General features: G+C 40.5%; 4 protein-coding genes across 8 annotated transcripts; all 4 read right to left on the bottom strand.

Moving 5' to 3' along the window:
* Positions 1-5,290: 5,290 nt before the first annotated feature.
* Positions 5,291-7,639, bottom strand: LOC113136961 (uncharacterized). The gene is made up of 7 exons (XM_026318162.1): positions 7,579-7,639; positions 7,309-7,382; positions 7,053-7,215; positions 6,399-6,911; positions 6,148-6,234; positions 6,025-6,053; positions 5,291-5,644 (listed from the first exon to the last, which is right to left on the bottom strand). Exons 1-7 carry the CDS (start codon positions 7,637-7,639, stop codon positions 5,558-5,560), a joined length of 1,014 nt encoding a protein of 337 aa, XP_026173947.1. The 3' UTR covers positions 5,291-5,557.
* A 431-nt stretch (positions 7,640-8,070) lies between these two features.
* Positions 8,071-11,858, bottom strand: LOC113137078 (uncharacterized). Of its 3 annotated transcripts, none has more exons than XM_026318450.2 (9): positions 11,585-11,858; positions 10,629-10,973; positions 10,203-10,487; positions 9,984-10,043; positions 9,612-9,701; positions 9,485-9,513; positions 9,224-9,280; positions 9,014-9,082; positions 8,071-8,922 (listed from the first exon to the last, which is right to left on the bottom strand). In XM_026318450.2, exons 1-9 carry the CDS (start codon positions 11,643-11,645, stop codon positions 8,821-8,823), a joined length of 1,098 nt encoding a protein of 365 aa, XP_026174235.1. In that variant the 5' UTR covers positions 11,646-11,858; the 3' UTR covers positions 8,071-8,820. The 3 variants fall into 3 exon arrangements, with proteins under 3 accessions (XP_026174235.1, XP_026174233.1, XP_026174234.1); XM_026318448.1 differs by lacking the exon at positions 11,585-11,858 and adding an exon at positions 11,170-11,423; XM_026318449.1 differs by lacking the exon at positions 11,585-11,858 and adding an exon at positions 11,170-11,423 and having other exon boundaries at positions 10,215-10,487.
* Positions 11,859-17,138: 5,280 nt separating this feature from the next.
* On the bottom strand, positions 17,139-19,219 carry LOC113137312 (uncharacterized). Of its 3 annotated transcripts, none has more exons than XM_026318873.1 (8): positions 19,130-19,219; positions 18,689-19,015; positions 18,139-18,285; positions 17,943-18,023; positions 17,829-17,857; positions 17,699-17,755; positions 17,452-17,514; positions 17,139-17,357 (listed from the first exon to the last, which is right to left on the bottom strand). In XM_026318873.1, the coding sequence occupies exons 1-8, from the start codon at positions 19,188-19,190 to the stop codon at positions 17,214-17,216; spliced, it is 909 nt and encodes a 302-aa protein (XP_026174658.1). In that variant the 5' UTR covers positions 19,191-19,219; the 3' UTR covers positions 17,139-17,213. The 3 variants fall into 3 exon arrangements, with proteins under 3 accessions (XP_026174658.1, XP_026174659.1, XP_026174660.1); XM_026318874.1 differs by having other exon boundaries at positions 17,832-17,857; XM_026318875.1 differs by having other exon boundaries at positions 17,844-17,857.
* A 3,442-nt stretch (positions 19,220-22,661) lies between these two features.
* Positions 22,662-27,039, bottom strand: LOC113137453 (proline-rich nuclear receptor coactivator 1-like). Its single transcript, XM_026319114.2, has 2 exons — positions 26,413-27,039; positions 22,662-25,256 (listed from the first exon to the last, which is right to left on the bottom strand). The coding sequence occupies exons 1-2, from the start codon at positions 26,752-26,754 to the stop codon at positions 24,786-24,788; spliced, it is 813 nt and encodes a 270-aa protein (XP_026174899.1). The 5' UTR covers positions 26,755-27,039; the 3' UTR covers positions 22,662-24,785.
* Between the last annotated feature and the right edge of the window lie 159 nt (positions 27,040-27,198).

Here is a 27,198-nt window from a genome sequence, read left to right as displayed (position 1 = left end):
GGAGTTCCACAAGGTTCTGTGCTAGGACCGATTCTGTTCACCCTGTACATGCTTCCTTTAGGATATATCATTAGGAAGCACTCTATTAATTACCACTGCTATGCGGATGACACTCAGTTATATCTATCTATTAAACCTGTTAACACAAACCAGTTAACCAGACTTCAAGCCTGTCTAACTGACATAAAGGCCTGGATGACCAGTAACTTTTTACTTTTAAACTCGGAGAAAACAGAAGTCATTATATTTGGGCCTAAAAATCTCAGAAATAACTTTTCTAAAATTATAGCTACTCTAGATGGCATAGCCCTGGCCTCCAGCACTACTGTAAAAAACCTTGGAGTTATTTTTGACCAGGACATGTCCTTTAACTCACACATAAAACAAATTTCTAGAACTGCATTCTTTCACCTGCGCAACATTTCCAAAATTAGGAACATCCTGTCTCAAAATGATGCAGAAAAACTAGTCCATGCATTTGTTTCCTCAAGGCTAGATTACTGTAACTCATTACTATCTGGATGTCCTAATATCTTAATAAAAAGCCTCCAATTAATCCAGAATGCCGCAGCCAGAGTCCTGACAGGAACTAGCAAGAGAGATCATATTTCTCCTATATTGGCTTCTCTTCATTGGCTCCCTGTAAAATATAGAATAGAATTTAAAATCCTTCTTCTCACATACAAATCCCTTCATAATCAAGCTCCTTCATACCTTAAAGACCTCATAGTACCATATTATCCCAATAGACCACTTCGCTCTCAGAGTGCAGGCCTACTTGTGGTTCCCAGAGTTCTCAAAAGCAGAATGGGAGGCAGAGCCTTTAGCTATCAAGCTCCTCTCCTGTGGAACCAGCTCTCAGCCTGGGTTCAGGAGGCAGACACTCTGTACTTTTAAGGCTAGACTTAAAACCTTCCTCTTTGACAAAGCATATAGTTAGGGCTGGCTTCAGGCAACCCTGAACCATCCCTTAGTTAGTTATGCTGCTATAGGCCTAGACTGCCCGAGGACCCTACCCCTACCCTAACCCCCCCCCCTCTCCCACCTCACGTATATTCCACCATTGAATGTTACTAACCTTGTGCTCTCTCTCTCCCCTAGTTTGTGCTCTCTCCCTCTCTCTCTGTTCTCTCTGTACCTTCTGCAGGTGTCCCTGGTCCTGGAGCTGTTTATCGCTGATGTGCAGTTACTGGCCCCACCACCTTGCAGTGTGTATTTGTTGTTTATTGTTGCTGTTCTTTTCTCTCTGCTCTATCCACTCACCCCAACCGGTCGAGGCAGATGGCCGCCCAAACTGAGCCCGGTTCTGCTGGAGGTTTTTTTCTTCCGTTAAAGGGAGTTTTTTCCTCTCCACTGTCACCAAGTGCTTGCTCATAAGGGAATTGTTGGGTTTTTAGTTTTAGTTTTTGTAAAGTGCCTTGAGATGATTTGTATTGTGATTTGGCGCTATACAAATAAAATTGAATTGAATTGAATTGAATTGAAATACTCACTGGTAACAACAGACAGATCAACCACAGAGTCTAGACCTTGTCGTCCTGATGTGTCAAACCGTCTGCAGGTGTAAAGACCAACATCCTCAACTGTGACCTTCTTTAGAACCAGAGAACAGTTCTCTGTAACACTCAGTCTGTCTGGTTTAGATTTGGCTTCACTCTGAATCTGTCCAAGTCTAACCAGCTCTACAGCTGCTGTGTTTCCTGATTCCATGAACATCCAGGTCGTACCATCACATTTATCCTGATCATTAATCAGATTTTCACAAGATAAAGTGACGTCGTCTCCATCTCTGACATCGATGTAGATGTAGGAAGCTTGTCCAGTTGCTGCTGTTGATGAAAAAAAGTTTAAAAGAATAAAATTTCTGTGTTTTGTTTTATGTAAAACTAAACTCCACTGTTTGGTTTACAAGTCTGGACTCACCTTGTTAAAAACACATCAGACTTTAATGTCACTGGTGAATGAATGTTAGTCCATGAACTACCATTAATGACATTAACACAGATTTGTGATACGTCTTCATGCGTCTTTACCTGTAAACAGAAGCACCAGGATCAGAAACAAAGACAGTTTAATCCATGTGAATCCAACCATCGTGATCTGCTCTCTCGTTTTCTGCCTCTTGCTCTGATGCTCTGAACTCAAGTGCCTCATACAGGAAAATACACCATCTACTTCCTCATAGTGACATCACTCTTTTCTCTCCATCTTCATTTGTTCTACACGTCATGTAGGTGGGACAGATCAGCATCGTTCTCACTTTTTACACATATGCAAAGATAAAAACATCCAGTAAATATTTCTGCCTTCTATAAACAGGCTGATGCTCAAACTGCTGCAACTAAACTGAGCAAATGTTGATGATTCATTTTCTTTGAAGCAACAGACTAAATGTACAGGGTGTCAGACTTTGTTGGAGCTGTGTCTCCACCCACTTACTGCTTATACCAAAATACATGTCCTGTGCACAGCTGTGGTTTGAACACAGTGATGCAAACTCACACTAGACTATTATTAATTCCCTGACACCTACAGTCCCCACGAGTCTACAGGAGCCCTGGTTGGTCCAGGGGCCTCCTGCACCAGAGCCTCTTGGTTTAGAGTCCGAGCTCAGTTAAAAGACACAAAACCATCACGGGGAGATTTTGTTGGGGCTGTGTCTCCACCCACTCACCACTGACACCAAAATACTCAGCCTGTCCACCGCCATATTTCACAACAGCTTTGTTTACATTCATGACCTCATCATGTGCTGATCACATGTGAGTCTGTCACGTCCTGTGCACAGATGAAACTAATGGGAAATGAAAACGTCTGATTGTCAGGCACAATGACAGAAATGATTCTGCTTTTAAATTTGAGTCTATAATGTGCTGCTACTCCAAGACAATGCAGTGCTGCGTCAACCAGTGTTACTTAGAAAACAGGAACAAACACAGGTGATGATATTTTAGTGGTCTGGGGGGGGGGTGGACAACAGCAGCAGCAGAGCTCAGGTGGTTTCACCAGTTGTGGTTTGAACACAATGATGCAACTTCACACTGAACTATTATTAATTCATGCATTTGCACTAAGCTGCACTTAAAGTATATGCACATGCACACACAGCCAAAAACAGCCACCAGGCAGGGCCCGACCTCAGCTAGACGCCATCTACACATTAGATTTGTGTCCTGCTTCTGCCCGTATCTGTAAGACGACTGTTAAACTGTGAAACCTTTAAAGAATCAAGACAAAATGGAAACAAGTTGCAAAATGATCCTCAAGGGAGGCAAAAGCACCACAAAGAGACATGAGATGACTACACAGAGAAACCAAAACAAACACAAGTAGACACCTTTTGACCTGTTTGCACATACCTGTAGTCCCTCCATGGTGGCATTAGATGGTTAAACAATTACTGAGTGTCCTGGCTGAACTCAGATATTTCTACACATATATTAACAGATGATGTTTGAAATATTTTTTTGCATGAGGCTTTTTACAAAAACACACATTTCTCCATGGCCTGTAGCAGGAGACTTTAAACCTTGTGTTTAATTAGCTGATTCTGTTGAGGTCAGGAGCTTTGCCTGCACATTTACAGTAATGAACACTAGGTCACATGTACAATATCTGATATCACTGTTGTATTTAATGAATTGTGCCAGAGCTAATTATAATATGGGAATCTGAAAACACAGTTGGCCTCAAGTAGCTTTGGTTAGTCCAGTGTTCTCTTAAAGTGATCACACAATTCAGGTTCTGTGTATTTATATTTAAAGATTAGCGGGTTCCTAATGGTCCAAAACAACAAGTCATTCAGTGGACAGTCTCTGAGTCAGAAAACATCTGTTGCTGCTCCTTTAAGGTGGTTTGGATCAGCTGCTGCTCAAAATGGACAAACAGAGTTTAGGCGCTTTGCTGCCACCTCCTGGGCTGGAGTGTGAATCAGCTTTAAGTGAAAGTGAAAGTGAAAGTGAAAGTGACTTAACTGGCCAAGTACGGCGACCCATACTCGGAATTTGTGCTCTGCATTTAACCCAGTGTGCAACCAATGCTGCAGCACCCAGGGAGCAGTTGGGGGCCCGGTGCCTTGCTCAAGGGTCTCACCTCAGTCATGGTATTGAAGGTGGACAAGGCGCTGGCTGTTGCTGTTGGTTCTAATCAAACATCTACACAGAGACTTTCTTTTCTTTGTTCTAGGTTGAGCTCGTGACTTTTAGGAGATACACACTCAGTGTTATCCCCGGCTGCGCAGCCACGAACCCGCCCAGAACACTTTAATTTATATGTGATGTGGTTACATGACTTCCAGGCACCGTCTCACTTTACACAATAGGGGAGAGTTGAAACATAGGTTAACTTCAGAGTTCATACAAAGTTCACATCCATACATTTACATGTCTTGGTGATTTGCACAGAAAACCTGGGTTTCCTCAACTATGACATGCCTGGTTACACCCTTTACATAAATCTGTCTGCAAAATGACAATTCTCATAACACAGTTAGCAATTTACAATGCCCTTATTCTAACAGTTGCTTCATTTGAAGCTGCAATTTTCAGGTTACAAGTCCAACTCCCTATCCATTAGGCCACGACTGCCCCAGTGTACTGATGTTATTAATGCAGCAATGATATCAAATAGTGCTATATAATATTATGCCTGGGCGGCAATGGCACCCTCAGAAAATTTTCACAGGGGTGGCCAGAGAAAATCTTGGGGTGGCACACCAGATTGGGCCTCTAAGTGGTACCTCAGATTGAGTTCAGCCCGTGGCTGTCGATGCATGTTCCTTGACTCTTTTCCATTAAAAACTGTTGGGAAACTGCGTGTCCGTGTTTCGGTGCTTACTTTCTTAGACTAATAGGATGAAATCGGTTCGGCAGACCGATTCTTCATTGTCTGTAAACTGAGACACCACCGTGTCAGCACGCACTTTGACTAAAATAGCTCATAGACATTGTCAGTGTCTGCTAACGCTACTCTCAACTGTTTAAAAACCATACTAAAAAGACATGATAACATTAGGGCCGACACTACTTAATATTACAGCATTAATTTTCTTACTAGTTAGCTTTCTGGACTGTCTGGACTGGCTTTGACTGAATAGCAGGCTGCTAGCTGCCAGTGTTAGCCTGCTGCCACCGGATCAGGCCAACAGCACAATTCAGCTGCAATAGCTGGGTTTCAACCAGTAGAGGGCAGTACCTGAGCATATTTCTAACAGAATGTGTAGAAGTGAAATAGTTTTGGATAAAAATGTGAAGATTTGGACCAGAATCAATCAATAACATGACAAAGCTCATCAAGCTAAATGTCATTTATTATGCTCTATTCACATTTCTGCCATATGATGCTGACTGTTAGATTCATTAAGCTACTACACTCATTTTAGGTGAAAAGTCTCTTTACAGTCAGAAAAAGGAATTTGAAAAAGTGTGATGAAATGAGATGCAGCCGTACTGTGACAAATGTCTTTGGTTTGGTTGGTTTGTTGATGGTAGCGTAGAGGTTTCTGGGATCAGTGGAGACTCCAGCAGAGAAAGACACTTTCACAGTGTTTCCCAGTTGATCAGTGGAGTCTGACAGAAACAGAAGGGTCTCCAACGTTTTCATATTTCACTCTACCTTCATCTTCATCATCATCATCATCACGTCCCTGTGAACAACAACACAACACACTGAGTCTCAGTTAAACCACATCAGTGTTGGAGCACAGAGCAGCTGCAGAGGAACAGCTGGAGTTCAGTGCCTTGCTCAAGGGAACTTCCCTGAGACTCAGTGGAGCAGATGAGAGCATCACTCATCCACTTTCCCAACACACACTCTCAGATCCAGGGATTCAAACCCACAACTTCCCAGTCACAGCCTCCTCTGACCTTCAGGCTTCCACTGAAGCACATTTAGCAGGAGGAAATGCAAACTAATCTGATATATCCAGCCCCCACAGTTCATAGTGAAGAGCAAAGAGCACAAACACTGCTTTGCTCTGGAAAGTCATCAATGTAGAAACATGTGATTTCTCACTTTTATACTCACAGTGTTTTTATCCATCTGGGTTTTCTTCCCTAAACAGACAAAAGAGTCGACTTCAGCTTCAACAGAGAAAATCTCAAATGATTGAAACTGTCATTCTAATATTTCACCAGTGAACGTTCTCACCTTTAGTTCTCGTCCACACGTTGACGGTGACAACAATAATTATGAGAGTTGCTAAACCCACAGAGACGATAATGAACCTCCACCAACCTGGAAAACCATTCAAACATTGTGGGTCAGTTTTCTGTTCTGGGCCAAATCCTTCAGGTTAAAGAGACAAGAATGTGTGTGTTGTTTGACAATATCATCAAATAACAACATGTTCACATGGAAAAATAAAGAAATGTAAAAAGGGAAAGAGAAAAAAAAATCACCTGATGCTTTTGGAGAATCACCTGCTGTTTGTTTAGTTGCTGTTGTTGTTGTTGTTGTTGTGTCCTGACCTGAAAGAATCAACAACACAAGAAACTGTTCAGGTAGAAAACTCCTCATGTTTCCATCTGATGTAACTGAAGGTGAAAAATCATCTTCAAACTTCAAATCCATCAAATCAATCAAACTTTTAGGTGGTTTTAGTCTTAAACAGCTCATCATATTCTCACCTGTTTCCTCACCTGAGCTCTGACGTCTGAAGCTGAACTTCTGCACTTTTCCACTGTCAGGATTTGTCACTTCACACTTGAATAATTTAAACCTTGATGAGTAAATAAAGTGAGAATCCAGAAAAGTCACAGTGGCGTAGCAGACAGTCTGTGATGTCTGGAAGTCTTTGTTATTTTGATCCACATCTTTATCCTGAAACAGCCACTTCACTGACTGATGACAATGATCATGTCTTATCACTTGGCAGCTGAACGTCACTTTATCATGGAGCTTCTGTTCAGTCACTGGTGAAGATGGAGATATTGTGAGAGAAAGACAACAAGAGGAAAATGAACTTCATCACTGGATCATAATTATTGTGATGTTTCAGTATTTTGCTCTAACAAGACAGTTTGAGCTGAAAACATTATGATGGAAATACTCACTGGTAACAACAGACAGATAAACGACAGAGTCTGGACCTTGTTTTTGTCCTGGTGTGTCAAACTGTCTACAGATGTATTGACCAACATCCTCAACTTTGACCTTCTTGAGAACCAGAGAACAGTTCTCTGTAACACTCAGTCTGTCTGATTTAGATTTGGAAATCTAACCCCGTTTAATGATGTCAACTGCTCTTGACTGTCCTTTATAACTGACGAGCCAATCAGTTTTTTCACATTTATCCTGATCACTTTTCACATGTCCACAAGACAAAGTGACGTCGTCTCCATCTCTGACATCGATGTCGATGAAGGAAACTTGTCCAGTTTCTGCTGGTTAGAAGTTGAGAGAGGAAAATAACAAACTAATCAGAACATGAGAAGATCATTTTAGATACAGCAGCAGTTTTTAAATGTGTCACTAACACAAACAACATGTTGATCTCAGCTTCACTAAATCAAGCTTAGTCAATAAAGCCCCACTGACAGAGTTGGAAGAATGCTCTGAAACTCTGACATGTGTCCTTACCTGGAAAGTCAATCAGCAGCATCACAAATAAAGACGTTATAATCCCTGTCAATTCAGCCATCGTTCTTCTCTCTCTCATTTGTCTCTTCTTCTCTCTCTCAACTGTCAGAGTCTCTGAGCTGCTGCTTCTTAAACATGAAGCATATGGACTTCACTCATTACTCACATGTCACTTCCTCACACCAACTCTGCACCTTCACTTGATGTAGGTGGAGCCTTTCAGCTTTTCCTGTCTCGGAAATTTTTCACAATTTCTCAACAGGTAACATCTGACTTTTGTCATGATTAAGACACTTAGGAAATGTCGTCAGCTCAACGTCAAAAAACACAGTTTGACTCATTTCTATTAGAGTCACCACGACCACTGCACATCATTGTACCAAGGAAACAACAAGTGCAAACTGTGTCTGTTCTATCAGTCTATTTGTGACATGATCAGCGTCCGACTGTGTCATGTTGCACATATTTTGTACAGGATCTTCTCTGTTCATGTTCTGTTTAATATTTTTATTGCAAATAACTTCAACAAAAATCTGTAGATTTGTCTTTTGCCATATGACCTGTGATGACCAAGTTTATATCAATATTAGATGTTTGTATTTCACTGTTCTTGTTACTTTACATTGTGATACTAATAACCTGCTCCATCTCCACCTGCACACAAAGATATTTACAACAATAAGTTACAAAATTATCATCAACATGGAAATAATATGTACAACACACTGAGATCAGAATTTTAGAAAATAACATCTATCCATCATCTGTACCCCCTTAGTCCTAACCAGGGTCCCAGGGATCTGCTGGAGCCTATCCCAGCTCTCTTTGGGTGAAAGCCAGGGGTCCACCCTGGACAGGTCCCCAGTCCTTCATAGTAGAACATAACAACTAGATGTTACTGCCAGTGGTCACACCTTTAGATTTGATGCAAATTCAACTGCAGGAAAAGCTCTGCCAGCTGTCAGTCATTTCTAACAGAAACAAGACTTTCTACATAGTGTGACCTGCAGCCTCTGAATAATTACAAACTGTATGTACATGGTAACAACACCGGGAACAACTGTCAAATGGTCTTCAGAACTTGGACTGCACAGAGAAGACAGTAGGTGAATTCTGCTAAAATTCACTCTGAGCATAAAAACAGTTTGTGTCTTCATCAGGAATCTGTCACTGACCAGTTACGCTGTAAAACAGCTGTAATGAAATGAGATGTGACTGTACTGTGGCCTGTTATTTGGTTGGTTAGTTGATGGAAGCGTAGAGGCTGCTGGGATCAGCAGCAGAAGAGGAGGAAACTTTCACAGTGCTGTAGGTCACTGCATCATCTTCATCTTCATTGTGAACCTGGAAGGAAACAGCAGCACAGAAATGACCCACTGAACACAACAGATTATGACCAACACAACACCACAGTGTCACCAAGCAGAGATCTCACCTGGGCTTTACTCTTGGTCTTCTTGGTGTAGCTGACGGAGGCGTAGGAAACTCCATCCTCAGGATCAGCCTGCACAGAGAAGACAACATGACGGCCGCTCAGGAACATGTGGACTGTGGTTCTACGGTCCATGCTGGAACCCCAGGCAGAAGAACATTGGACCCATGAGTTATAGTGTGTAACTGTACAGTGTGTAGTGTGAGATCTCACCGTGTCCTGACTGGTTTCTGGACCAGACTGAGTCCCTGCTGTGTTTAAGCTCAGTCCCTGAACAAACAAACAAACCAGTCTAGTTACATTGAGTCAAACTCAGGTTCTGTGATGGTTGATCACATTCATGTTGGTGCACATGATGTTTTGCTCAGATTTCATTTTACAGACCCACTGTTAAAATAATATTCATGGAAAAGGACCATGTTTGTACTGTGAAGTCAGAAATCTATAAATCTGATGATTGAATTGACAACTCACAGCGTTTTCATCCGTCTGTGTTTTCTTTCCTGAAGAGACAAAACAGAGTCGACTTTATCTTCAACAGCAAAAATCCAGGTTCATCAAAACTTCCTGTTTCTAACAGTCTGATCAGTGACGCTCTCACCTGTTCTTCTCTTATATCTTTGGACCAGCAGCACAATTATCACCAGCGCAGCTAAACTCACAGTCACAGCGATGAGCCCCCACCCCCAATCTGGAAACACAATAAAAACATCAACAACAACTGTGGCTGCAGATTTCTCTGTCCACAGCCACGAGAGACAGAAACTGATTTACACTTAATTCCACTACAGGGTCTAATCGTCCCACTGCATCACTGCAAACATGTTCAAGTGTTCATATTTGATGAAAAACAGATCTCATCAGTTTAGTCCATTAGTAAGTTCATTTAAAATTGGTTTTGTCAATGAAAAACCATCAAACATAAAATAAAAAGAACTTTTAATTGAAATAAATCCATGAGATAAAAATTGACCTGGTAGATTTGTAGAATCATTTGTTGTTGTTGTTGTTGTTGTTGTTGTTGTGTCCTGACCTGAAAGAATCAACAACACAAGAAACTGTTCAGGTAGAAAACTCCTCATGTTTCCATCTGATGTAACTGAAGGTGAAAAATCATCTTCAAACTTCAAATCCATCAAATCAATCAAACTTTTAGGTGGTTTTAGTCTTAAACAGCTCATCATATTCTCACCTGTTTCCTCACCTGAGCTCTGACGTCTGAAGCTGAACTTCTGCACTTTTCCACTGACAGTATTTGTCACTTCACACTTGAATAATTTAAACCTTGATGAGTAAATAAAGTGAGAATCCAGAAAAGTCACAGTGGCGTAGCAGTCAGTCTGTGATGTCTGGAGCTCTTTGTTATTTTGATCCACATCTTTATCCTGAAACAGCCACTTCACTGACTGATCACAATGAACAGATATAAACACTTGGCAGCTGAACGTCACTTTATCATGGAGCTTCTGTTCAGTCACTGGTGAAGATGGAGATATTGTGAGAGAAAGACAACAAGAGGAAAATGAACTTCATCACTGGATCATAATTATTGTGATGTTTCAGTATTTTGCTCTAACAAGACAGTTTGAGCTGAAAACATTATGATGGAAATACTCACTGGTAACAACAGACAGATCAACCACAGAGTCTGGACCTTGTTGTTGTCCTGATGTGTCAAACTGTCTGCAGGTGTAAAGACCAACATCCTCAACTGTGACCTTCTTTAGAACCAGAGAACAGTTCTCTGTAACACTCAGTCTGTCTGATTTAGATTTGGAAATCATTGTTTTTTTAGTCTGACCATGTGTAATAATCTCAATTGTTTCTGGCCGTCCTGGGTAATTGAAGAGCCAGGAAACGCTGTGACATTTATCCTGATCACTTTTCACATGTCCACAAGACAAAGTGACGTCGTCTCCATCTCTGACATTGATGTTGATGAAGGAAACTTGTCCAGTTGTTGCTGGTTAGAAGTTGAGAGAGGAAAATAACAAACTAATCAGAACATGAGAAGATCATTTTAGATACAGCAGCAGTTTTTAAATGTGTCACTAACACAAACAACATGTTGATCTCAGCTTCACTAAATCAAGCTTAGTCAATAAAGCCCCACTGACAGAGTTGGAAGAATGCTCTGAAACTCTGACATGTGTCCTTACCTGGAAAGTCAATCAGCAGCATCACAAATAAAGACGTTATAATCCCTGTCAATTCAGCCATCGTTCTTCTCTCTCTCATTTGTCTCTTCTTCTCTCTCTCAACTGTCAGAGTCTCTGAGCTGCTGCTTCTTAAACATGAAGCATATGGACTTCACTCATTACTCACATGTCACTTCCTCACACCAACTTCTGCATTTTCCTAATTCCTTCTCTTCACCATAAGACTCAATATAGATTCAACTTTTAACTGAAAACTAAACAGATAAAGGTTCATTAAAATACAGTATCGTGCTACATCACCACTGACAGTAAACACACAGACTACTTGACTTCTCTCTTTTTTTAGGTAGCATTAATGACAATAACAAATTAGCTTTTGAATTTTATCTCTTATTAAAGTTTTATCTGTCCTTACCTGTAAACAGAAGTTCGAGGATCAGAAATACAGACATTTTAATCCATCTGTTTTCAGCCATCGTGTTGTATGTGAGCTAACGTTTCTTAATGATGTTGAATATGTTGCATCTGGTTCCTGTAATTTGTGAGGTCTCACTTCCTTAACGTGACTTTCATCCTCCTTTTTTTCTCATTGCTTTTTTTAGAGACAGATCATGTTCCTGTTTCTATCAAGCTGATATAAAGTTCACTGAAAGCTAAATAATGTAACATATAACTGTCTTTGGGTTTAGTTTCCTCCCATGCAGATGTTTAGTTTAACCTCAAGAAATGTTTTTCACAAAACTAGAATCCCCACTTCCTCTTTTACTTTTATTTATTTGCTATAATTGGCCTGGTTTCAATGCAGAACATTACAAACCAAAAACACATAGAAAAATAACACAAAATCATCCAGCACATAAAAATACCTGCAGCAAGTCTATGAAGCTCCACATGACATTTGTTCTGCACGTTTATTGTGTTCACATAGTTTACTGATTACTGGTTGACCATCTACTCCCCCTTCTGGGCAAAAAGGTTTTCTACAGGAAGTAAATGTCTGTAGTCCTTTATCGTTGTAACGTAAGTGTAATGAAATGAGATGTGACTGTACTGTGGACTGTTATTTGGTTGGTTAGTTGATGGAAGCGTAGAGGCTGCTGGGATCAGCAGCAGAAGAGGAGGAAACTTTCACAGTGCTGTAGGTCACTGCATCATCTTCATTATCATTTTTACTGTGAGCCTGGAAAATCATAAACAAACAGCATCAACATGCAAATGAGAAAATTAGACTTAAATTCTGCATCAAGCAGATTCAGTGTTTCTACATTTTCCAAAAACCTTTGAAATGTTTTGATCTGGACCAGGGTCTCCAACATCTTGCACTCAGACAAGGGATTTAAAATGAATGTTAACAACAGAACTATAACCAAGCAGAGATCTTACCCGGGCTTTAATGTCGGGCTTCCTGGTGTAGCTGACGGAGGCGTAGGAAACTCCATCCTCAGGATCAGCCTGCACAGAGAAGACAACATGACGGCTGCTCAGGAACATGTGGATCTATACAGATTGTACATTTCAGAAAATAAATAGAGAAACACTGAGTTACAGGTTTGTATTGGCTGTAGTGTGTGGTCTCACCATGTCCTGACTGGTTTCTGGAGTAGTCTGAGTCCCTGCTGTGCTAAAGCTCAGTCCCTGACAGACAAGAACCACAAAAAGAAAGTGTAGTTACAGTTGGTTAAAAACTGCCCCTAAAAACCTCTAACCTCTAGATTTTAAACCCACAACCACCTCCTGCATAATAAACATTTTCTTATTTTTATAACTCACTGTGTTCATGTCCATCTGAGCTTTGCTCCCTGAAAAGACAGAAAAGGTGAGTTTAGGTTCCAGAGTGAAAAGCCTGATTTATTTAACCCTGCTGCTTCATAAAGCTTCATGTGAGAGTGTGCTCACCTTTTGGTTTCTTACATCTGACGAGCATCACAACGATTATCAGGAGTATTAAGAAACATCCTGCTGCACACACAAACCACCACCAGTGACCTGCAAACAGAGTGGAAACATGAAAACCCTCGGACCGCAGGGCCAAACTTTTCTGAACCTGAGGGTGAAACACTGTTTGAGACTGCGAGCGTCAGACTGAGCTGAGTAACAGGTAGCAGGTCATTTACCAGCTGTTGTTACTGTTTTCTCACCTGAGGACTGAATCCTGGCGGTGAACAGCAGCGCCCGTCCACTGACGTCTATCACACAGGTGGTGAAAACCTCAGAAGTCCACGATGTGTAAAGACGACGAGAGGTTTTTACGGTCACATTGGCCGAGCATCCAGACTCTAATGTGATCACTGCTCCACCACCTGCACCCTCATACGTCCACTTCACTGTGGATCTGCCCTGATCATATGTCGACACTTGGCAGCTGAACGTCACTTTATCACGGAGCTTCTGTTCGGTCACTGGTGAAGATGGAGATATTGTGAGAGAAAGACAACAAGAGGAAAATGAACTTCATCACTGGATCATAATTATTGTGATGTTTCAGTATTTTGTTCTAACAAGACAGTTTGAGTTGAAATACTCACTGGTGATAGACAGATGAAGAGATGTGCTGTTTCCCCCTCTGGCTGACTGTATAACCAGAGAACAGTTCCCTGTTAGACTCTGGTTGTTTAAAATATTCTGTGCATCAATTTCAATAACCAGGCCAGGACCAGTCAGCCACGCTAACAGGTTTCCTGATCCATGGAAGATCTGGGTCGTACAGCTGCATTTCTCCTGACTGATCACATATTGAGGAGAAAAAGTGATGTTTCCGCCTGTGAGAAGAAATCAATCAATAAATCAATGTTAGACACAGTAACTGTCTGTTAATGCATCTCATCTTCAAACACAAAGCACTTTAACTGTAAACCTATAATGATTTAAAGTGATACATGTGTCCTTACCTGTAGATTGAAGCACCAGCATCACAAATAAAAACATTTTACTCCACCTGAATTCCGCCGCCATGCTGCTGTCTCTAGTCCTGCTCATAACCGTCGGTCTTTGAAATCATGCAGACACACAGCCTCTACTTCCTGTTATTAGCATCATATCACTTCCTCCTACTGAATGTCTTTTTTGTTCTGTTATTAGAGTTTAATTAATTAATGTGGAAGCAGCACAACAGTGTTTCGTGCCTTAGAAAACGTACATTTTGTGACATTTGGTTCACTCTCTTTGGATCAACAGTAATAAAAACCAAGTGATTACAGGAGTCTGACAAATATCCCTGAAAACTGAGATGAAGAACTGACTGACACTGAACAGAGAATTAAGGTTGTGTCATAACAATAATAATAATTATTCATTATAATTAAGTGCATGATGTGTGTCCAGCCTCACATGATGTGGTTTTTACACCTGAAAAGAAGAAGAGGGCTGAGGAAGTAGAATATATGAAACCTCTTCATTTAGTTCAATATTTACATCCATGTTATTGCCTATACATTTATAATTAGTTAAAGTTTGTGTGTTTTTCATAGAAAACTAGATCCATAAGGACATTTAACAGCATGAACAAATGATGCACCGGAATGAGAAGGTCATATTTTACTGGTCCTGGTGGTTCCTTGGGTCTGAAAAGTCAGAATTTATCTGAGAACTGGGGTGAAGTGTTTTGCTAATAAACACAAAAATTAGAAGTATATAAGGTAGTTAACGTCAGCTACCCAGTGTTATATAAAGTACTTCAAATTAGAAGTATATAAGGTAGTTAACGTCAGCTACCCAGTGTTATATAAAGTACTTAAAATTAGAAGTATATAAGGTAGTTAACGTCAGCTACCCAGGAGTATATAAAGTACTTAAAATTAGAAGTATATAAGGTAGTTAACGTCAGCTACCCAGCGGTATATAAAGTACTTCAAATTAGAAGTATATAAGGTAGTTAACGTCAGCTACCCAGTGTTATATAAAGTACTTCAAATTAGAAGTATATAAGGTAGTTAACGTCAGCTACCCAGTGTTATATAAAGTACTTCAAATTAGAAGTATATAAGGTAGTTAACGTCAGCTACCCAGGAGTATATAAAGTACTTCAAATTAGAAGTATATAAGGTAGTTAACGTCAGCTACCCAGCGGTATATAAAGTACTTAAAATTAGAAGTATATAAGGTAGTTAACGTCAGCTACCCAGCGGTATATAAAGTACTTCAAATTAGAAGTATATAAGGTAGTTAACGTCAGCTACCCAGTGTTATATAAAGTACTTCAAATTAGAAGTATATAAGGTAGTTAACGTCAGCTACCCAGTGTTATATAAAGTACTTCAAATTAGAAGTATATAAGGTAGTTAACATCAGCTACCCAGGAGTATATAAAGTACTTCAAATTAGAAGTATATAAGGTAGTTAACGTCAGCTACCCAGCGGTATATAAAGTACTTCAAATTAGAAGTATATAAGGTAGTTAACGTCAGCTACCCAGCGGTATATAAAGTACTTCAAATTAGAAGTATATAAGGTAGTTAACGTCAGCTACCCAGTGTTATATAAAGTACTTCAAATTAGAAGTATATAAGGTAGTTAACGTCAGCTACCCAGTGTTATATAAAGTACTTCAAATTAGAAGTATATAAGGTAGTTAACGTCAGCTACCCAGGAGTATATAAAGTACTTCAAATTAGAAGTATATAAGGTAGTTAACGTCAGCTACCCAGCGGTATATAAAGTACTTCAAATTAGAAGTATATAAGGTAGTTAACGTCAGATACCCAGGAGTATATAAAGTACTTCAAATTAGAAGTATATAAGGTAGTTAACGTCAGCTACCCAGCGGTATATAAAGTACTTCAAATTAGAAGTATATAAGGTAGTTAACGTCAGCTACCCAGTGTTATATAAAGTACTTCAAATTAGAAGTATATAAGGTAGTTAACGTCAGCTACCCAGGAGTATATAAAGTACTTCAAATTAGAAGTATATAAGGTAGTTAACGTCAGCTACCCAGCGGTATATAAAGTACTTCAAATTAGAAGTATATAAGGTAGTTAACGTCAGCTACCCAGGAGTATATAAAGTACTTCGAATTAGAAGTATATAAGGTAGTTAACGTCAGCTACCCAGCGGTATATAAAGTACTTAAAATTAGAAGTATATATGGTAGTTAACGTCAGCTACCCAGCGGTATATAAAGTACTTCAAATTAGAAGCATATAAGGTAGTTAACGTCAGCTACCCAGTGTTATATAAAGTACTTCAAATTAGAAGTATATAAGGTAGTTAACGTCAGCTACCCAGTGTTATATAAAGTACTTAAAATTAGAAGTATATAAGGTAGTTAACGTCAGCTACCCAGCGGTATATAAAGTACTTCAAATTAGAAGTATATAAGGTAGTTAACGTCAGCTACCCAGTGTTATATAAAGTACTTCAAATTAGAAGTATATAAGGTAGTTAACGTCAGCTACCCAGTGTTATATAAAGTACTTCAAATTAGAAGTATATAAGGTAGTTAACGTCAGCTACCCAGGAGTATATAAAGTACTTCAAATTAGAAGTATATAAGGTAGTTAACGTCAGCTACCCAGCGGTATATAAAGTACTTCAAATTAGAAGTATATAAGGTAGTTAACGTCAGATACCCAGGAGTATATAAAGTACTTCAAATTAGAAGTATATAAGGTAGTTAACGTCAGCTACCCAGCGGTATATAAAGTACTTCAAATTAGAAGTATATAAGGTAGTTAACGTCAGCTACCCAGTGTTATATAAAGTACTTAAAATTAGAAGTATATAAGGTAGTTAACGTCAGCTACCCAGGAGTATATAAAGTACTTCAAATTAGAAGTATATAAGGTAGTTAACGTCAGCTACCCAGGAGTATATAAAGTACTTCAAATTAGAAGTATATAAGGTAGTTAACGTCAGCTACCCAGGAGTATATAAAGTACTTCGAATTAGAAGTATATAAGGTAGTTAACGTCAGCTACCCAGCGGTATATAAAGTACTTCTTACATGAAGCTGAGAAAGAAGCAGCCTGACATTTTCATCATATTACAAATTGAGTATTTATAATACTTCTTGTGAAAACAACATGATCGTTCACATGAGTAGCATCTTATTGGTTTCGTTTGTTGATGGTAGCATAAAGGTCACTGGGATCACTCGAGGCTGCAGCAGAAGAGGAAGAGGAGACCTTCACAGTGCTGTAGGTCACTGCGTCTCCTTCATCATCATCATCCTCACCAGTGAGGTCTTTCTCCTGAACCAGGGACACATCATATACGTTACAGACAAGTACCCAGCACAGTATTATATTAAATACTACCAGGATCCTCAACAAGCAGAGCTCTTACCTTGGTGTTACTGTTCCTGATGTGCCTGATGGAGGCATAGAAACCTTCATCCTTAGGATCAGCCTGCACACAGAAGACAACACGATGTCTCAGCAAACATAAATATTTTACATTTCAGGTTTAAATTCCTCGGTTCTGTCCGACAGAAGCAGCTGAGGTTCAGGATTCACCGTGTGTCTTCTACTGTGTTTGTCTTTAAGACATGAAAACAGAAGCAGCCGAGTGTCCCTTTGTACTGTGGTCTCACCGTGTCTGGGCTGGTTTCTGGAGCAGACTGAGTCTCTGCAGGGTTTGACGTCAGTCCCTGTAAACACATATTTGAGTTAAAGGTTTATATGTTGAACAGTGGTTAAAACCAGTTTATACCATATACTCACTACGTTTCTATCCACCTGTGTTGTGGTCCCTGAAAAGACAAAACCTCAACTTTAGCTTCTGCAGGTTTATCCAAACATCTCATTGATAAAAGTTTCATTCGTGCAGATTCCCACCTTTGGTTTTCCTCCAGCAGATCACTGCCATCACAGGTATGAAAACAGCCATCGATGCCACGACGATGAATCTCCACCAAACTGAAAACAGATTTAAGGACGTGCAGATGCCGAATGAGACCGACGTGCTCTAAATACAACACACACACACACACACACACACACACACACACACACGTATGAAATGTGTCGTCACCTTGTTGTTTTGTTGGCACATTGTTGTCTGGAGATGCTCTTGTGTTTTCTGTTGTTGACATAATCGTCTCTGTTTCTGGTGAAGTTGTTGTGGACGTTGATTTACGTCTTGTTGTTGGTTCAATTCTGACTGATCTCATGTTCCCCCCTGGACAGAAGAAAAAATAAATAATTCATCATCTTCTAAAAAGATTTTCCACCACGTCAGGAGTATTTAGGGCCATGTTGTCTCAGTGTCCAACCTTCTAACTGTGCATTTAAAACCAGAATATGTCAAACTCATATTTGCTCCAGGCTGTTGCTGTGCTCCTTTTTAGCCACACGAGTGCAGGATGTGCCACTGCTGAGCGGATGTGTGGAAATACACACATTATCATTTATCTTATCAAAAATATAAAGTTACTGACGATTGATTGATTCAATCTTAATACTTCAGAATTACACAAGAAATAAATATTTTCTAAACACGAGGCCTGAGAGAGAGTGTGAGTCACTTTATCCTGATATTTCTAAAGTTGTTCTACCAAGACCTGAGGTAAATAAATACTCACTGGGGTGAACGGTCAGGTCATACACAGCGGCTCCACCGGCTGTTTGTGCTGTGTTGAACCATATGCAGGTGTAGAGACCGGCATCTTTGGACGTGACCTTCTTTAGTTCCAGAGAACAGGTCCCCGTGAGGCTCAGTCTGTCTGACTCAGCTCTGGCATCTGGATGAATCTGCCCATGTTCAAACAGCATCGTCGTTCTGACTGAGCGAGCGAAGGTCCAGGTCACACCGTCACATTGATCCCAGGTTTTTTCCACTTTCCTACAAGGCAGCATGATGTCAACTCCAATTGTGGCAGCGAAGGCCTGTGGATCCTGTACGGTTACGACTGGGGATGAGAGAGAAACATAAAACCAAACAGACTAAAATCTGACTAAGTCTCACATGGTCAGTTCGAGCCCAGTGGACTAGAAATAGACGATAGGTCCTGTTTTGTTCTTACCTGTAAGCTGAGGGACCAGGATCAGAGAGAAAACCACTGTGAACTTTCTGAGCACAGCCATCGTTCCGTCTCTTCCGCCTTTCCGTCTTCTGAAATGTCACAGTCTGAACTTGAGTTTTGTATGTACAGGTTTTGCATCTTGATAACACTTCCTGTGATTAGTAAGGTGTGATTTCCGCACCATGTTCTCAGTTTTCTTCACTCGACTTGTTGAGGTTTGTAGTCGGAGCTTATGAGCATGTGATCTTTGTCTTCTTTTCTTCTGTGTTGGTCAAAATAAGAAACACAGTTTAGCATTTTTTGACATTTAGCTGAGTCTAATTTACGTTTTTATAATCTGAGAAGCAAAGAAAAGAGGTCAGAGCGGTCGGACCAACATCGTGTCAAACTTTAGGAGCTGAGGAGTAAAGTGGAAAACTATGAGGGTATTTCTCCTCCAGCAGCTCAGGGGGCAACTGTGTAAAGATAAAGACATGAGTCAGAATCTAAACTTCACCCTCTGAGCTGTCTGACATTTCTCACCACAGCAAATTTCTCACTGTGGTGAGCAGCTTCACTTTTTATCTCCTCATCAAATGCATTAGTAGCAAAAATGTAGATCATTTTAAAAAGATTAAAACAAATACCAGAGGGAAAACAGCACAAGAAGGATTTTCATTAACACAAACATCAGCACAAATAAATCTGGAAAAATAAATAAATCAAGGATCAGCTGGAGCTCAGTGTTTCAGCAGGTGCTGAAGCAAACTGGAACATTAGTCCTTCACTTTTCTCACACACACACACACACACACACACACACCCTCAGAGCCAAAACTTATGCACTGATTCAAAAAGACCATAAGTCAGAAACACAGATTGTTGCAGCTTTTACTTTAGAATCACAGCAGGAAGGGAAGATTTGACAGAGAGCGGTAGGAGGAGCAACTACACTGACCAACCTCTGCTCAGAGCACAACATGTGAAAACATTCTGTTTTATGACGGTTTGAAATCGTCAACATGCTCTTTGAGTTTAAAAAGGAGTGTTTTCCTCTTGTGTGCTGTTCTCGCAAGACAGTAGATGCTTCAGGTTGTGGTCCGGGTGTGAACTCGCCTGCAAAGCAACATCTTCAGCTGTGACTCGATAACCACACAAGTCTCTGCATCACTCACTGTGTCTGATTTAGACTTAGGAAACTCTGGTTTTTAAGATAAGATAAGAAGAAAACCTTAATTCGTCCACAGTGGAGAAACTGCCTTGTGGCAACAGCAAAGTAAAAGTACACAGCAAGTAGCCAAGATGTAAGATAAATAGAAGTTAAAAATATATTTAAAAAAAAAATACTACATGGAATAAAACTATGAAGTTACAAAAACTATGTTTTTAAGTGTTTGTGAAGTGAAACACAGAGAATCCAAGATGTAAGTGTCAGGCAGATGATTCGTGGTCTGGCTACTGCTGGTGAGGAGATGAGACAGAAATATGAAAAACAAACTGACCTAATGTGATGAATGTGCAGAGTTTGTGTGAGAACCGTACAAAGATGGCAGCCTCAGTGCTCACTCTGCGTCTTTACAGGATGTGTGTAACCACAGGGCTGTTGTGTGGTCAGTTAGCTGCATGCACACACTCCATTACTGCACTTCTGCATGTACAGTGGAAACATTTGAGGTCCAAAGACACAGGACACGGTTACGCACGTAAACCACAAGTAAAACGAGAACCGCTAAGAGCAGCTGTCCTTGTGTCGATCTGTGCCGTCTGCTGCAGACCTGCTTCCATCTGAACTTCAGAAAGATCTGTAGAGAAATATTTCTTATTTTTATCCAGCAGCACTAAGGTCAACACCTGACTTTGATAAATCTACAGCAGCATCTGGTGACTTCACATGAACAGATCCATACAGTATACAAAGGCAACCACAAAGGCTCCTGTAAAAGGAAGAGGGCGTTTGGTGTCAGATCAGTGTGAGATGAAGGTGAGACTGAAATGTCTCCTCACAAAACTTAACTCAGCATGTTAGCAAACATCAGAAATATTGATAAGTTAAAGTAATTTAACTCATTTACGGTCATTGGCTTCCAGTTTAATGAAGGTTTTCAGGTTCAGCTTCTTGTTCTGGGCCCAAAATACATCAGAGATACTGTATGTTTACTGAGTACAGCTCAGAGCTCAGACTAACTCCAGCCTTATGTCTTAGTTTAAATATGACGGTTTTAAAAATTGGTTTAGAACGTCCTTTGATTTTATGCTGATTCTTATATTTTCCTTCTTGCGTCATGCAAAGCATTTTGAATCTGTACTAAACTGTGCTAAACAAGTACTGTCGCTCAACATGACTTGCTAATCAGTCCCCTGTACTCTATTAAATTCAACTTATTCCTTAAGTAAAATTCATAATTAATAAAATATTTGAAATTATAATGAAATAAGTATTTCAATAAAGTTAAAAAATTAAAGTTGTACCTGTGAACTGAGACACTTAATAAACAGCTTAAACCATTTTAATATAACTGCTTCATTTCATTTGAATGTGGTGTAATAAAGGTTGTGCCTGGTCTTAGAGAAGAACTGGGAGACACAAAAACAAGCCGGAAGTCCAGAACAGGCCACAGGGAACACAAAGAACCTGATGAAACACTGAGAACAGGTGTGTGAGAAGGTCATGTGACCGGAAATGGAGGAAAAAGCCAGAGACATCAATTGGCTGGAAGTGGGAGGAGGCAGAGACAGAATGAGCAGAACTGGCAGGAATCATGACAAATCAGAAAACTCAAATCCTTCAAAGTTTAACAAAACATCAGAATCACCTGCATCAGACAGGAGACATCATCACAAGAACATCTGTGGCATCTGGAAACTTAAGACGACCAGAAAAGGACTGAGGAAGTTAGTTGTGTTGTGGTTTGCATCAAGGCTCCTTTATTTTTTAAAACTGGATTCCTTACATCAAGACATCCTACTGAGGTCCCTCAGCAAAGTGTCCCCTGCACAGCCTTTCTCTCAATGTTCTTGCTATAGTGCCATCTTGTGTTTGAAACAAAAACCATCAGAAAAATGTAAAAGTTTACACATGTAAGAGAAACAAACTTAATGAGAAAGCATCTCAAACTCTCTTTATTCAGTCTACAAGGTGGCATTTTATTCCATATGTATAAATCCAATATGCTTCTTGGTTCAAAAGTAGAAGACCCAGATTCCCACCCAAACTTGGGTCAGACTTCTAATAACACTTTCTCATTTTAGTTCCAATCATAAGGCGGTTTTATGGCAAGTAAATTAAGAAGAAAATGCTGTGCAGGTGATACTGTCGGTATTTAACTGCTTTAAATTGTGAAACACTGGGCTTTTAATTCAATATGCTATTAGAATAAAGAAATAGATGTGTGCAGACCTGGGTTACAAGGTTTTATGGGGCCTAATTAACTTGTAAGTAAACTTAATAAAATATAACACATCGCTGCAGGAAACAAGTATTAAAAGCACACCGCTTCCTACCTCTAGAAAATAAACCAAAACTTGGCCCGGTAATGAACACAGAAACACTATGTAATGGGGGGTAACCAATACTTTAATATATTTTTTAAATTTAGATATGAAAATCTTCATAAAATACACTTTTTCCCAAATTGTGGCATGGTGGCTAAACATAGTCTTAGAACTGGAATGAGACAACTTTAAAACACTGCAATAAAACAGGCAGTTTTCCAACAATAATACAATTTTCCACTTATGTGACGTCACAGAGGTCAAGAAATCCAGCAGCTGCCTGCATCCTCTGAAACCATTAAAAAACATAACACACCTGGTTCGTAATCTCGGTCGTGTCGACTTCGACACACACACTGCTCTCCTGGTAAACATTGACGTGCTTTAAAGAGAAATGAAAAATTAAAGAAGTACATGAAAGAAAAGTACCATTTAAGAGAACATGACAGTGTCCACGTAAAGATACAAAACAAAACACAGCTCATGTATTAAAAAAAACAACAAAACAAAACCCACTGTGCGTACACCTGCACTTTCCTGTCGCCTCGGCAAAATCTCTGTCCACACTGAAACACCTGAACGATAAACAAACTGCTTTATTTCTTCTCATTAAACTAAGAAAACTGTCTTAGAGTCAACACCTGTCAGGAGGAAACACTGCAGACTCTTTCTGTGAACACTGGTACCAGACAAACTCATGATTTAGTCCTTCCCATTTTCCCACTTGGTACTTTCTGCTGTCAGATCCTGGGATAAGTGCAGCCCTCAACAAATTATTCATGTAACAACCAATCATGATTTTATTACTAATTAATGGATTTTTCCCATCAGTCTATGAAACGTCAGAAAGTAGTTCTATCATAGCTTTGCAGATACTAAAGTGTTTTGCTTTAAAAAATAAGAAAATGAACCTATTCTAAAAGCAAATGTTTGGAGTTTGTGCTTCAAAGGACAAACACAAAAACATCAGTAACAGCTGCAGATGGTTCTTCTGCTGACCGTGACATCGGCTACAGCTCAGCGACAGCAGCTGTGTTGTGTGGTCAGACGTTCTGACCTGAGGGGTCACAGAGACCATCCGATTGTGACCGAATGTGATTTGAGATGCTCAGTGTGGACAGATGCTGGAATCAGAAACAATAAACGTGTTCTACATCTAACTGGCTCGGTGTGGAAATACTGTGCGTCAGTGCACTAACGTCAAAAGAGAAAAGCTGGTCGGGATGCTGGATACTGGCTTTCTGCAGCAGCTGGTTGTGAGACATTTCACATTGTCATCATCTCTTCAGTTCGTTGAGGCTTCAGCAGCCTCGTCAGCTTCACAGTCCCTGATCCCACTCCAGACTTTCCATCAGCTGGACCCGCGTTCAGGGGAGAACTAGCTAACTCTCACTGCGACTCTTATATCTGCCCACGATCCGAGCCACTTTGAAGGCCACCCAGCCTGGATGTCTTAGTCCTCTGCTGTGCTCTGAGCTGGCTGGCGAGTTCATCAAAGTGGCTGGTCAAGCTTTCGGGACATCAGAGCTGCGTTTCCTGCCCTTCCCCCATTTTTGTTTTCAGTGCAAATCAGCAAGAACAGTCTGTTACATCCACGGTGCCTCACACTGAAGGAGCTGTAGCAAAGTGCCTCAGTTTGCAGGGACTTTGTTCTGCAAAAAACCTCAGTAACAAAACTAGAATCTCAGTTAAAACAACAAGGAAAAATATACACAAATATATGTTTACAATATATTATGTACATTTACACAAGCTCTTTAAAAACTTGATCAACACAAGGCTGCCTCTTCACATGTATTCACAGGGACAGTGCCGTCATCACTTTGCATAATGTAAACATGAGACACAGGTTGTGTTGCTGCTGGAAACAACCTCACACTCTTCACATATATTCTCCATTTGAACAGTTCGTTCACAGCGATGTACCGTCTTCTCTTTTCTCTGCCAACAAAAAAGGCAGGAAGAATCTGAAAAACTCCTGTAGAGCCCTCCAGCAACAACACAACATCTCTTAAAATGTTCACAAATGCAGGCAGCAAGTTGCTTTATGGGAAATTGTACTACAGTTCATAAGAAAACCCCTAAATTGTATTGCAGTGCGTTAATAACCAACCTCTTATTCTAAATTTTCCAGCTGTTGTTGGGATACGGGATAGGTGTGCTCCACTGTGACTCCACATTGTGGTCATGATGTAGCCTGAACCTTCAGCAGCGACTTTAGGTGAACAGTCATTTGCTCTCGGCTTTGGTCGCCCTGCTGGGGCTTGCGGTCTCCGACCCAGTGGCTGGGCGGTTTGGGTAAGACACTTGGTGAGGGCGGCTCACTGAACTTAGCTCCAGCATAGACCTTCTCGCCGTCTTTGAGGTATTCTGGAGCAGTTTCAGCAGGCGGTGCGTTCAGGTTCTTCACGTTGTTGGAGGTGTGCAGAGGTTTTTTCTGCTCTTGCAGTGGAGGCAGGTGCAGAGAGGGGTTCTTCGGGCTGTTATCTTTCTTCTTTGGAGCATGTGGAGCACTGGGTGTTTGGCCCTGCTTGGGCTTGTGGCTCCGGGTGTTTCCGTTTTGGGCGACAGGATCGTGTCTGGGCAGACTGCAAGGAGTTTGCCCTCCAGGCTGCACAGCACCGCGCTCCAGTCTGACCCCTTTGGGTTTCAGCAGCTACAAAACAGAAACAAACAGATATTAATCCAACAATAATATCCTAAACCTAGAAGTGCTGACAGGTTACACATCTAGCAGTTTCATACCAACGTCAGGTACTTGGAGTGATTCTGTGAGCATATGATGAGTCAGGTCCAATCCCAGTTTTCAGTTTTTGGACATTTTACAGATAAAACAACTCAGTCCATGAATCAAGAGAATATCTGGCCAATGAATCAACAATAATAAAGTGACAGCACTTACAGTTTAAAGTTCTTTCTATTGTGTACACCCGACCTACCCATTACACACATCCTTCACAGGAATGTCACTTCACAATAAGTGCAAAACTTCACAAGTCAATAACTCAACAATAACACAATTTATGTGGCTCTGTGCATCATCATTTGTGACGTCTTTCCTTCTCTTAGTTTTGAAACCTGCAGCGTCCTGCCTTCTTTTATTTCAGAGACCAGTCTGTCAACATTTTCTCCGTGAAGCATCTGGTAAAAACAGGAACACGGACTTTTTCGTCACATGTCTACTTTCCACTCTTTACCACAAACACCGGTAACTGCGTCACTTCAAGCCGCCTCAGGCAATACAGGGAATTTAAAAATGATGAAATCCACTTCCACTGAATAATAAATTAACATCTTCATCCTCTTTTTCTAAAGCTTGTATGCACAAACGTACTAATAAACAATAATGTTAGTCGTTATTCTCTAGGCCAATCATTAACTTCTTTGGTCTTTGGTCTATCAAACATAAGGAAACAATAAAATATGCCTAGTGCAGTTTCCCAGTTCAAGATGACGTAGTTTGTTTTCTCTAAAAAACAGAAGTTTTATTTACTGTCAGAAATAATGAAGCCCCTTTCATCTCGTATATATGAGAATATAAAAATGATGAATATTACAAATTAAGATTTTAAAGGATGTTGATGCAGCTCTTTAACATTTTTGCATGAGCAATAATCATTTCATGATGTATTAATAAATAATAATCAATAATAAGTGATTTTCTGCTTAAAAGTATTTTACTCATCACACATTTAGAATATTTTCCTGATCAGGCCTAAGGATTGATCGATTGATTGACTGATCTGGTCCTATAAACAAACAGCTCGGGCCCCAAACAGCCGCAGGTCCTGACCCAACAACCCGGACTCTACCTCTTTCTTGGCTCCCTGTTTGAGGTGGTGGAGGGTCATCAGGGTCTGTGCACCGGCGGGGAACTCGGTCCCGGGCTGAGGCGCGGGTTTATTGGCGGATTGGGCCGTCAGGGTGTTGTTGTTGTGATCGGACAGGCGGGTGTTGGGGATGTTTTTCGGGGATTTCTGGTGATGCAGCTGCGCCGTCGACCGCAGCTTCCTGCCTCCTTTCTTCAGCAGCGCCTGCCTCGTCCTGCTGCCCGTCTTCAGCCCATCGCTGCTGGAAATCAGCGCCACCGGGTTGTTGTTTTCCACGTTGCCGATGTTGGCTTCATCGGAGTGAGCCGGGGATCCGTCCAACATTTCCCCGAAGCGGCGAAAACATAAACAGGCTGTGAAATTCCTCCGCGGCTAAGTTGCTTTAGCTAGTCACAAGCTAACACTCAGCTAGCAGCTAGCTACGGCGATAATACACTTTCTTGTCGTCACGCAGAAGTAAATACTCGACGAGTCCGGAGTTATGTTGTCGCCTCGGAGGTTTTTGGTGTAAACTCGGGCTGTTTTAAAATTTTCTGCTGCTAAAAAAACAATGGCGCGTCTGCGCTGTCGAGCTAATTAAAGCGGAAGTAGCACAACCTTTAAGTTAGCCACAACAAGACAGTCCACTTCCGGGAACGTATTTCAAAATAAGACTGCTTCTTGACTTCCGGGGTAAAATACCTGAGTACAGCTGGATTTTAAACAATAGTATTAACATCACAATGTGAAAACATTATGTGCTGAGTTTTAAAAGTAACAGCACTTCTG

Source organism: Mastacembelus armatus, chromosome 24, assembly GCF_900324485.2.
Source record: "Mastacembelus armatus chromosome 24, fMasArm1.2, whole genome shotgun sequence".
NCBI lineage: Eukaryota > Metazoa > Chordata > Actinopteri > Synbranchiformes > Mastacembelidae > Mastacembelus > Mastacembelus armatus.
This window is presented reverse-complemented; position numbering and strand designations above follow the sequence as displayed.

Bases quoted from the DNA above. Each gene is read 5' to 3' on its own strand.
- LOC113136961 (XM_026318162.1), bottom strand. From the start codon at position 7,639: ATGGCTGAATTGACAGGGATTATAACGTCTTTATTTGTGATGCTGCTG. The intron at 6,235-6,398 runs GTGATTTTTTTT...ATGGTTTTCCAG, and splicing joins TGATTCTCCAAAAGCATCAG to GTTGGTGGAGGTTCATTATC. The intron at 5,645-6,024 runs GTGAGTATAAAA...TGTTGTTCACAG, and splicing joins CCCAGATGGATAAAAACACT to GGACGTGATGATGATGATGA.
- LOC113137078 (XM_026318448.1), bottom strand. From the start codon at position 11,248: ATGAGAGAGAGAAGAACGATGGCTGAATTGACAGGGATTATAACGTCT. The intron at 9,083-9,223 runs GTGAGATCTCAC...TTCTCTGTGCAG, and splicing joins CAGAAACCAGTCAGGACACG to GCTGATCCTGAGGATGGAGT. The intron at 8,923-9,013 runs GTGAGATCTCTG...GTTTCCTTCCAG, and splicing joins AGACCAAGAGTAAAGCCCAG to GTTCACAATGAAGATGAAGA.
- LOC113137312 (XM_026318873.1), bottom strand. From the start codon at position 19,190: ATGGCTGTGCTCAGAAAGTTCACAGTGGTTTTCTCTCTGATCCTGGTC. The intron at 18,286-18,688 runs GTGAGTATTTAT...TCTTCTGTCCAG, and splicing joins TGACCTGACCGTTCACCCCA to GGGGGAACATGAGATCAGTC. The intron at 17,858-17,942 runs GTGGGAATCTGC...TTGTCTTTTCAG, and splicing joins CTGCTGGAGGAAAACCAAAG to GGACCACAACACAGGTGGAT.
- LOC113137453 (XM_026319114.2), bottom strand. From the start codon at position 26,754: ATGTTGGACGGATCCCCGGCTCACTCCGATGAAGCCAACATCGGCAAC. The intron at 25,257-26,412 runs GTAGAGTCCGGG...TCTGTTTTGTAG, and splicing joins AACAGGGAGCCAAGAAAGAG to CTGCTGAAACCCAAAGGGGT.